At 38.7% G+C, this 12,082-nt stretch overlaps 1 protein-coding gene across 2 annotated transcripts in view; it reads left to right on the top strand.

Annotated features, from left to right (window-relative positions):
• UVRAG (UV radiation resistance associated) overlaps positions 1-12,082 on the top strand; it is a 97,148-nt gene that overhangs the window by 22,955 nt on the left and 62,111 nt on the right. For both annotated transcript variants that reach the window (XM_085300562.1, XM_085300561.1), the window contains exon 6: positions 4,902-4,987. In XM_085300562.1, coding sequence (XP_085156688.1) covers positions 4,902-4,987 — 86 coding nt within the window. The remainder of the gene's footprint in view (positions 1-4,901; positions 4,988-12,082) is intronic.

Below are 12,082 nucleotides of genomic sequence, written 5' to 3'. Positions count from 1 at the left end.
CAAATAGCTGCTCTCTGTGCATAGCTCAGCCAGCAAGTCCAGCCTTAACTGAATTGAAGCGGTGGCTTTACAGTCTACAGTGTAGTTAACTGCATGTATATACACATATACATACATACACACACACATATATATATATATATAGATATACACACACATATATGGGAAGAAGCCCAGCAAGTGACAAGGTGACAGTGTTCGAGAAGCTGGCATACATGCAGTCTAGTAGAACAGCAAGTTAATATGCGAATACATCTCAACATGTGGCAGTGCAAATTATCTCCTGTGTTCTTCAGAGGCTTTTAAGAGCTACATCTTGTTGCCAGACTCTTCTGGCTATGTGCAGACCTCTAAACTGTGTTCAATATTTTGATGGTTGCCTTTCAAATTCTAAAGGTTTTGGTATACAACACAGATGCTGCTTCCTGGTGCTTTTAATTCAGTTATGCTGAAACAGGATACTGTTCCAGGTTGTTATGGTTTCAGAAGTAATAATCTGGGTCTGAATTCAAAGATGGTAATGCTGTCTGCTTCCCTGATCGTTTGTGTTGTCAGGAATTGCTCTCTAGCTGTTAGGATTTAAAAGTACATTGTGGTTCTGCTTGTTGTATGTGCTCTGTAGAAAAGCTGCAAATACAGTCCCAACCTATGATGAGCACAAATCTTTTTTTTTTTTTCCTTCCATTTCCTGTAACTTGTGCATTTTATTAGTGTGGAAACTGAATGTTTATAGTTCTAAAATGTCTTGGTCATTAGCTAAGGTCACTCCATGAGCTAAAATAAGAGAATYGTTGAAAGCTGAGTAAAGTGTTCTGGAGATGTTTCATGGACTCAAAGTGTCAAAACATGTTGTCTGGATATACCTCTGAGTGTTACTTGATTCATCTGGAATTAAATGCAAATTGCCCCTTTTTTCTTTTTTTATCGTACGGGCTTGCCATATTGAGAGGATGGAGTTTGAAAGGAATTGCAGGAGGACAAAGACATTAGACACTCACAAGGGTTTTGTAGTTAAAACTGTAGATTTAGTGGTTAAATGAATGTATTCCTGATCATCAAACAGCAAGAGCAACATGTTCATATATGAATGTTGTAATTGCAAAATTATTTACTTCAAAATYTATACAACTAGTGTGCAGGTGCACTGTATAATGTACTATATTTGCACTTTTACAATCGTGAGGCCCATTTTCATCCAAAGTAATCTCCAGAATGCATTTTTTATGCTAAAAATACTTGTTTTCTAGCAGGCTCCTGTCTTATAAAGGAGCAGTGTGATAAATTCTAGCACCAGCACTGATGGAGAAATTATAGGTAAGCTAGGCAATTTTATTTTAAAAACATTCACGAAATAAAAGAACCATATCCAGAGCCTCTTTACTGTTTTTAATTTCATCACTGACTCTACTTTTTTTTCCCACTGAATGTGGGAATACCTTTTAATTCTATGTCCTTGGCAATATATTTGGTCTTTTGTCTTATTCTTCCATCCCTTCTGTCCAGCTGCAGTTTAGCAGTTCACAGAATCACAGAGTGGTTGAGRTTGGAAGAGACCTCTGGAGATTTAGTCTAACCCTCCTGCTCAAACAAGATCACCAAGAGTTGTTGCCCAGAACAGTGTCTGGAGATTGGTGAATATCTCCAAGAATRGAGACTCCACAACCTCTTTGGGCAATCTGTTCAGTCACCCATTCTGTAAAGTCTTGTATTCAAAGTGAATTTCCTGTATTTCAGTTTGCTCATTAACTTTTGTCTTGCCACTGTGCACCATGGAGAAGAGTCTGACTTTGTCATGTTTACCCCCTTCCTTCAGATATTTGTACACATTGGTAAGATCCCCCTGAGCCTTCTCTTCTCTAGGTTAAACAATCCCAGCTTCCTCATATGAGAGATGCTTTGTCTCAGTGACCCTTCACTGGACTTCTTCCAGTAGGTCTATKTTTCTCTTGTGCTGGGGAGCCCAGCACAGGACACCACACTCCAGATGTGGCCTTATCAGGACTGAGCAGAGAAGAAGGAACACCTYCCTTGACCTTTTGGCAATGCTGATTATCCAAGAAGAAAATGAATATTTTCCTTGGATAATATTTTTACTCAARTTGCTTTTTCCTTGCAGCAATGGATGCTTAGTTGATCATGAGAAAAAAGTTGGGAAAGAAGATTTTAAAATCTTTTGTGTGTGTATTCTGTCCCCTGAAGAGTGTTACTGCTTTACTATAGGTGTCTAATATCTAACTCTAGAAGAGGAGTTAGCAGCTGTTTCTTCTGCCAATGTCCTTGACCACATGCAGCTTTCACATGTTTGTACCTCCAACTTCTGACCTTGTTCAAGATTTTTTTTTTTGCTTGTTCTTGTTTTGTAAAAAAGTATGCAGCTATTTTGTCTGGAGAACTCAGTAGGATTCTGTTCCCTTTATCATAGCCACATTCAACTTGCTTTCCTTTTCCATTTAGTTCTGGYATTGAGGCTGCTGAAACACTTGTCCCTCTATTGGCTTCATCCTCTCTGGTAATCATCTGGAGAAACTCTGTGTTTGGACTTGCTTCAGCTTCGTAGATGTGCATGTGTGTTTCTGTGTTTTTTTTGAAGCTGTCAACCTGGACTTAGTTTTCCAGTTCTTTTAGGACTTGTAGATCTTCTTGGTTTTGTCTGAGATTGCATGCTTTTGTGTAATTCCATTTTCTACCCAGGCTCAACAAAATGAGTTCTGGCTGCTATAAGGGTTTTTCTAAACTGAACTTTCTCCTACTCAGTCTTCCTCAATGGCTTTATCACTTCCATATTTTTCTTCCAACTGTTTTATGCCTGCTACTACTAACCAGTGAGGGTAACTTCTGCAGTGATGTGTTTTCAGAGAGCACGTTTGGGGAGACAACATAGCTTTTGGATAATGACTAGCTTACTGTTATCACCTTAAAAAAATCAGGACTAGTCTCTGCAACTCTGTCACTCGAAACACGTGGCTGTGGTCAGAGGTGAGAGGCTGGAAGAACAAGATATGTTCATCAGCGACACTGAGCTGTAGCTAGATATTTGACCATCGAGCAGAAAAGGCTCCTGTCTTCAAGAAGCTGCATCTTATTTTCCCCTGCATTATGTGACTTTCATCAGTGCAGGTGGAGTCTTTCCCCAGATACTTATTTATTAGCAGCTGGATCCTGACTGCTTTGCAAAAGCAAAGTAAAGCCTCAGTCTATTCCCAGCTGCTTTCAAGAAAGACTTTTCTGTGTGCATTCGCGAATACATGTGCCTGTGTCCAGTATCTGTAATAAATACTGTGGCAGAGAAGTAGATAAACTCTTTCAAAGGGCAAGCTGTTCTCTAGTAAATAAGGTTGGAACCCTTTCTTTATWTGTTCTGGCTGTTTTCTTGCTGGTGGAGTAGTTTGTATAGACTATTTGGTATCTGTCTCTTCRTGCATATCTGTTCAATGCTAGCATTACTGGAGAGTGGCTTCTGGTGTAGTCTGTAGGGAGCCTTGTAGTGCAGTGGGGGGAAAGAAGGCTAAAACATGATACTTCTGTGTACTTTTTTTTCCCCTTTCAGAAAAGTAGTTGTTTTGGGTCACTCCACTTTTTTTCCTCTGAAAAATTAACTTTCTGTCCTTCACTTTCTGAAAACAGTATTTGTCAAAACAAGACCTCCTCATGGTGTACACATTACTAATGATTGTTGGGCATTTTCAATTTTCCACCTTCTTAGTTCATTGGGATTAAGATGTCCGTCTGCTGATATTCTTTTTTTTCAGGGGATGTATGTGTGGGTTTCATCATTTAGAATCCAACATCTTGAGAGTGAGGAGCTGAGACACCTGCTGATATCCTCTGTTGCAATATGCTGCATAATGTAGTATATAGATCTGCTGATAATTTAGATGGAATCTTATTTTTGCTGGATAGGGATGTTAACTGCCTGAGACGTGSTTAATGCAATTTTGTCAATAAGTTGTTGAAATGTGACTGTCCATTTCAACATCATCTGTACGGGAACAACATGTTGAGGCAGGTGAAGAATATGTAAGTAATTTACTTTGGTATGAGTGCAACAATTCCTATGTTGCTGCTAGGAAACTAGCTGATCACATGTGCTGTCTGGAGAAAGTTCTTACACTGAAGTAAATGGCTTTTTTCCTGTGATCCATAAAGTTTCTGATAGTACTGCTGAGTCATTTGACCTGCTTAGGATTCACTTTTTGTCCTATGAAAAAACAGTTATGAGAGTTTGACATTTCTAGGCATTTTTGTGACTGCCTGATATGGAAAAGTTTGATATCTGACATTTGCAGCATAAAGTATTGCCACTGGCCTATTTTTGATGCCTTTTGTTTAGAATGTGCACTTGAGTCCCTTAAGAACACTGAAGGTTTTTGTATGACTTCCTAAAACTCATTCACATCATTCCAACATAACAGATGATTCAAAATGTCTTTCAAAATTTAGATGCCTGTTAGACATGTTAAAACTCAATTCTTTATCCATTTTTTGTCAGCATTGTACATCTTGTACTCTTATCTGTGATCRTGTTACTGAATGTGAAATAGATCTGAAGCTGAAAAAAGTCAACAGTGCAATTGCATTCTTCAGTATTTCTGTGCATAAAATGACTTGTGCAATAATAGTTATTACAGTTCAAGAAAATGCATGCTAGGTATGGAACACAGCTAAATATGCTAATACTGTAACATTTGATAGTTAAGTACTATTGTAGGCCTGACTTGGGCTGCTGCTATTGCCTCTTCTTAAAAACTGCCTCTTCTGTTTACAGCCCATGAGCTTGTATCAAAACAGAGTTAAAATGTACTAAATACAAGATCAGTTAYTCTCCTCCAGAAGGTGCATGCTTTTAGTCAAGATGGAAGAATGTGTTGATTCTTAAATTAACATTCTTTCTTTGCCTTTAGGATCACTCAGGTACCCTGAAGAATAGTCTTCTCCAGGTGGATCAGAACTGTGTTCGTAACTCTTATGATGTCTTCTCTTTGCTTAGGTAAGGTGTTTGAGAATATTCTGTGTAGCTATTTTAATTTCTGTAGTGTATGCTGAGGTAGCCTTTCCAAATACAAAATACTTCTAGACTGGAATTTGCAAGGAAGATTTTTAAGTAGTGTTGACTTATCCCTGGTAGCAAGGAGATGAGGTTTGACATCTCTTCCTTGGTATGCTTTGGACTTCTGCTTGAGTCATTCTGATATAGAACTGGTTGTGGGGCTTACCCCATGGATTAGTTTGTGAATGTTGAAACTGTGAAACTTTATTACTGGGGAAATTCTGTGGAAAGCCCCGCTGCATTCTCCTCAGTGGAACAAAAAGTGGTTTAAACGCATTAGAACAACAACTGAAAATACCTCCCTGCCAAAAACTAACCTGGCTGAAAGTGATATTTTTAAAACGAAGCAGTTATGCAAGTAAGACTTTTTGTTAAACCATTGAATTGAACTTACCTTTTGCACAATCCTCCGTTAGAATCCAGAAAAGCCATGCTCTGTAGTCAGGACCCAGTTATTCCAGTGCCTTTGTGCTGTGAGAGACATAATTGCACCTTTGGATGGACACTTCAGCTGTCTGCCTGTTGGTTATGAAAAACATGAAATGCTAGTAGGGAGGTAAGCAAGAAGGCCTGTTCCAGATCTGCTTTAATTATAATGGTTGGTGATTGTTAGCTGTGGGAAGCACAATAGAGGGTTTAAACACTGTCAGTGGGTTGGGTTTGAGGAATGCGTATTACAAGATGCTTTTAAGTTGCTGCCTTCAGCTATGTAGTAATAACGGTGGACGTTCTACAAAGAAAACTCGTGAAGGAAATGCTTAATATGCTTTCAAGTCATTGGAAAAACACGTTTATCAATTGTATAAATCTAATTCATTTAGTAACCTTAACAGTAGATGTCACTGTTGCCTGTACGAAGTGYTAGCTGTATTTTCTGTACTGACGGCGGGGTGGTAGAAGTTAACTCTAGGTCGCTTAYTCAGAAGCCGTTATTTTATAAGCTCTCCTAAAATTTAAATGTGTTGGTTTTTTATTCTGTAAAACATATTTAAGGTAAAGACTGCCTTCTAAATGTCTGTCTAACTCCAATGGAAAACAACCGGGGGTGTAATATGTGGTTCCGGCTGCTTTCAGATACAGTTCATTAGAAATGAACTTTTATACTATCTAAAATTTAATCTTTGTTAAATGGAACTTAGGAAGTGTTTGTCAGTCATTCTGGCTGCTTTGTTCATGCATTTTATTTTTTCAGTTTCCTTTGTGCTTCTTTGTAGTGTCATACACATTTCAGAAAAATACTCATTATTATATCAGCCGGTCACTAACTTGACTGACTGGTCCCTGTCTAACTCTGTCTGATCTGAACTGTGGCCCTTCTCCTGCCAGTGACTGTCTCTTGTAAAGCTGCCAAATGAAGATGTCAGCTTTGATAGAGCTCCTCTTGCTGGATGCTCTCCATTGCTGTTTTGAAACCTGATTACTGGAGCCGCACACTTTGCTTGGTCTTGGAAAGGTTGGACTCCGGGCATTATCTCTTACGGGTTTTGGGTGCGCTGTTGTGCRGAGATCCTGTTTAATGCTGCCTCTGAGCTGAGGCTTCCTGCTTGCTTTTACTTTGTCCCAGAAGGAGCGAGGTTTTCCCAGCCCTCACCACCAGGATGCTACTGATTGTATTTCAGTTGACTTTACCTGCCCTATTGAGGAACATACACTACATTGTCTGGTTCCTACAGAAGTTAAGTTATAATCTGTGAGCACACCTGTATTTTTTTTTTTTTTTTTTTTTGGCCTGTTTCCATCCAAACTAAGAGTGTTCTCAGGGAGCTGAGGCAAGGTCTTCCATGTGGTTTTGGATCCTTTATCTTTCCTTCCACATCAACTCAACTTTGGACAGATAAACTTTCACTACCACTGCTTACTCTCGGTATCTAGCTCAAAAGACTTGTGATAGCTTTTTTTTTCTTCTTTTTTTTTCTTTCTAATAACTTCTAGTCTCTTCTTGGCAGGTGTTTTTTTCTTCTTAGTAGGCAGTCTGTGGGTTTTGTTGCCTTCTCCTGGAGTCCAGAATTGAGTAATTAGCCTGTGGAAATCTTCCCAGAGATTTTTTATTTTTATGAGGAAGTTTGACTTATAACCAAAAGAGGGGCATAATTTGAGTTGTAATTCATTTGACAGGACATTTACACTGGGAGGAAATGAATTGCTGTCCGCCTGCTTCTGTCCATTGGCTATAAAGAGAATAGGGAAGTGTCTACACTGTAAAGGTTTGCATCTGGTCACATAAATCCCACGTTTTGAAGACCTTTTTTTCAGGATTTGGTATTTGTGTTTGCAGTAAAAATTCACAAGCTGCACATGTGGTTTCCTAGTGTTTTTACGGGATATTACGAATACGAAGAACAGATTGTACTGGTTTAATTTTAAACTTCTCAAAGGAAGCAAGTCTTGGGGATGGTTGTATCTGCATCTGAATTATACCAGTGGTGCCGTACTGCATAGCTACTGTGATTGGCTCTATGGCACAGGGAGTAGAGAGCAGGTTCTGTTTTAACTGTTACCCCTTGAAGTTGCAAAACGAGAATTTCTGTTACTGGCTTCAGTCAGCTGCTGAAACTGCTTTTTGAGGAAGGAAAAATTGTATATAAATATATATATTTTTTTCTCCGATGAAGTGAATAGCTGTAACTTTAAGCTTATGAATAGCCCGTAATGAAAAGCACGTGCTTGACTGCATTTAGTGTTCCTAGTTGATTTTTTTAATAAACATAGTGTGAACAGTAGAATTTTTGTAAGTATTGGATTAAAATGGTGCATGTGTGCTCAGATGCTTAATTACATGGTTTTACAAGTTAGTTAAGTAGGAAGAAAAGCTTATGTAGCCAGACAGCTTAGTTTCACATAAGGAAGTTCTCAGCACCTTGTGAACCTTCTTGTTCTGGGGCAGAGACAAGATCCTCAGGCAAACATTGTTCTGCTAATAAGTTGTTCGTGCCATATGGAAATGACTAATGTTCTTACAGCCATTTGCCTTAAAAAGACTAACTGACAAATTAACCAGCCCAACTGGAAAGCTAAATTTTTTGAGGTTTCTCTCCCCTTGGCCATATGCTCATATTTGCTGAGAATAGGTCACTTCAAGGCTTTCTGTATTTTATGTAGCTGGTAGTAATAGGTTGTACAGTAACACATTTCACCTTTCACATAACACACAGGATGGGCCAAATACATCTGAGGTCATTTTCTGGACATGTCTCCATAATCAGACTCAGCACGTTTGCAGCACTGATGGGAATAGGTTTATATTTAGTATTCTATTAGTTTCCCATTCTTTCTTTTCTTTAAAATTTGAAAAATAGACCTTTCAGTATTGAGTGAAATTGGGATATACTGGCAATCACTAAAGACTTAAAGACCATTATATTAAAACATTATATTTTTGTATTCAGGGACTGAAACAATATACCATGTATTCTACAATGGTTTTATTATAGCACTTAAACTAATTGAGTCTCTGATAACATTTTCACATCTATATATGCAAGTGCAGGAAGTTCTTCTGAATTCTGCCTGGAGACAAACAGTACATAAGAACTAAGAAAACCTGGCTCTTTGCAATTTTGTTTCCTATGTTCTTAATCTCTCCAGTCACAACCTCTTTCTTTGATTTAACTATTGCTTTAGCAGATGGGATGGCATGTTTGTGCTATTTGGGTCAGCCTGTRTAAATTGAAAACACTTTTGGTTGTATTATTGCTAAGATTAAAAAAAAAAGTTGCATTTTCAGCACTGGAGATGTGTAAAAGAGCAGCTCCGAGTAACTACCGTGATATTACTAGTCCTATCTATCCTAGGTGAAGTTRATTTAAGTAATACTGCAAGTTGTTAAAGTGCTTCCAGTGCTGCTACCACATGTGAATCTGATCTAGTGGAATGGTCTTGAAAAAGAGCAGCTGCAGAGAACACACAGGGCATCCCTTTATCAAAAAAAACAGGTCCTTATAGTTCTGGTCACAAGCAAATATGCCTGCAGCGCCCTGAACAGGTAAATGTGACTTTTGTAACCAGATCATAAAGTTAAGTGAACAATTCCCTTGTATTTCATTTCGCAGAAATGACAGCRCAGGCTGCAATTTAGTGATTTTTTTTTTTAATGGCCTAAGGTGGCGAATGACAAAACACTGCTCTGAAGAGGACCAGGGYTGAATTTCTGAACCAGCAAGTAATTATTGCATTCTAAGTTAGGGGCTCGAAAACTTATATCCACTTYTTTTCTTGAAACGAATCAAATGCACATTTAGCAATATTGCAGAATCATGGGGTATTTGGGGTTGAAAAGGACCTCTGGAGATCATCTAGTCCACTTTTCCTGATCAAGCAGGGTMACCTAGAGCAGGTTGTCCAGGACYATGTCCAGATTTTGAGWATCTYCAGGGATGGAGAGTCCACAAGCTTTCTGGGCAACCTGTGGCAATATTCAATATTGTTGAACATGGGCATGCTCGTACGTGATAAGTAGAAATACAGTTTCTACAAATTGTCTTAAGTCTCACTGCTTGAAATACTCCTGTTGTTTTATCTCTTGTAATCTCACGGGCCAGAGACATCCTTGAAGTTAGACTTTTTCAGGATTTATATTTCGTAATAGAGTTTTTCTTTTAAAGAAAAATAAATGTTTATGATTGAGACTAATTTATTTAAGARTACAAATTTAGGTAGTGCTTGTCTGCAATCTGATACTTTTGARTTGTTGTTAGCAACCAACTGTCTTAAGAGGCAAAGTCTGAAATATGGAGACACCATATAAAAATCATTGTTKTGTTTACCTTTGCTTATGCTGAGAAAGAAGCTTTGTAACAACTATTGCCTGTATGTTTAAATTCTTCCATCTTAGGAGCAGTTTACATAAATTTATCTGTAAAATGAATAATAGACAAACTAAGAGGTCAGTAYGAGCAGTTGTAGCATTGAAGAAGTTATTAGCTCAGAGTTGTTTGTCTGAGACTACATAGTGGAAACACGTCAAAATGTAGTAACTGCTTTTGGGCAGCTATTTTTATCACATGAAAATTATGCTAAACTTGAAGCTGGTTTTCATAAGCTTTCTAAGTGAGGAGCAACCGAGTGAGCACAGAAAGACCTTGCTTGTACCACTTTGAGCAAAGGCTTGTTACTGGGGTACATTGGCCTGTTTCCAGCTAGAGAGGCAGTGCAAGACAAGTCAGTCTTTAACCATGCAGGAGTGTCTTGGCAGCCAGCAGCTCAGTAAGATTTTTCTGTTGTAGAATATTTATAAGCAGCAGTTCCTAACTTAAGGCTAAAATTGGTTTAGCTTTATGGAGAATTAGACCACTGAATGATCTARCCTAATTAACTTTTTTTTTCTCCTTCCAATTATTCATTAAGTTGGTAGCTGCATTTTTGTTCTTGTCTAAAAAAACGTTCTCCTAGATGGAGAACAGAATGTGATATGGAAAATAGGAGCGAAGTGATATGAGTGAGGTGTCTAAATGATCTTTTTACAGCTAAAATTGTACTGATGAAATTTAATGTAGCAATGCAAATAATCCAGTATGTCCTGCCTTTTGTTAAGGGAAATGAGGTATTTAAAAATATCCACTAAATCTTTGCTTTCTGGCTTTCCTTTGCTGTTCTTTCCTCAGAGAAGGATCCCAAGTCATGTTCCTGACCAAGATCTCTCAATGTTGTATTTGTGGGTATTTGTGTTCCTGTTGCACCTTGAGAAGGTAGCGTGTGTGTGGCAGGAGATGCTGTCATTCAGCTGGCTTGTCCTAGCTTTTCCTGTGACTAGCTTCCGTAACCAAATTGTTGGCTGATACTGCAGATTTTAATGTTGCTACTGCTGCTGCCATTGCAGTCTCCCAGCAGATCTGGGAGTATAATACCCCAAGCGTGGAAGGTGTAGGGTTCTTCTTGGCCTCACTTGTGTTCCTAGATTAGTAAATTCCTCAACTAAAATTTCCCTTTGCTTGTGATAAGTAAGTGTGGCAGTTCTGTGATGACCAGATTTGATGTTTCTAAATAGGAAAGACTTTTACCTGGAAGATTTGGCTTTCCTTACTGTACAGGCAGCCGAGGCAAGACCATATTGAWTAAAACATTTATGTTGTAGCAGATTTTTAGCACAAGTGCAACAGGGATGTTGTTAAAAACTTGATTAAATTCAATTTCAAAATGCTGTTCAGAGGAGACACTACACAGGTCTTGTGCAGAGCTTCAAAAGCAGCTTTATTCTGCTTCTTTATTTGTCATACCAATCAAAAGACCATACAGATGAATCCATTTTGGATTATGTTAGAAATCATAACCCAATCCTTTCCTCATCTTAATCCTTTCTGTAKCTTGATTACAGTAGAAGGGGAACAGCATGTCACTTAAACTAATTAAACAGATATTTGGAAGTGTTTAAAAAGCAGAATTTGGAGARGAATTACACTGAGAATCACATCTTTGTGATGACTTTGTCCTGGGAATGGTTGTAGTGTTTTTAGATCAGTGCTACCAATTGCTCTATCCTTCGGCCCGGGCAAAGACTTCAGTTGTATCTCAAAAGCACCTAACAGCATCAGGAAAAGTTAACGTTGTGTTTTGACAGAGAATTAATGTAGTGGATTAAAGATCTCATCGGGAGATTGGTCTAATTTTTTTGAAGATTCAAAATGGAGATGTGTATGGGAAGTGGTCTTTCTATAAACTAAAGCTTACAAAAGAATGCATTTATGATTGAGGAGCTGCAGAATACTTGTGTAATAGTTAGGACCAGCTCACAGAATCAGTAAGATTGGGAGGGACCTACGGAGATCATCTAGGCCAACACCCCTGCTCAAGCACGGTCACCTAGAGCGTGTTAGACAGGGTTGCATCCAGGCGGGCCTTGAAGATCTCCAGAGGAGACTCCACGACCTCTCTGGGCAACCTGGTCCAGTGCTCCATCACTCTCGCAGGGAAGAAATTCCCCCTCACGCTCAGGCAGAACTTCCTGTGCTTCAATTCCTCTTGTCCTGTCACACGGGACAACTGAAAAGAGTTTGTCCCTGTCCCCTTGACACTCTCCCTTCAGGTACTTGTACACATTGA

This window comes from Rhea americana, unplaced genomic scaffold (genome assembly GCF_003343005.1).
Source record: "Rhea americana isolate MKP2758 unplaced genomic scaffold, rheAme1 scaffold_165, whole genome shotgun sequence".
In the NCBI taxonomy this organism is placed as follows: Eukaryota; Metazoa; Chordata; class Aves; order Rheiformes; family Rheidae; genus Rhea; species Rhea americana.
Note: the sequence above shows the minus strand (reverse complement) of the source record. Positions and strands in the feature narration are given on the sequence as shown.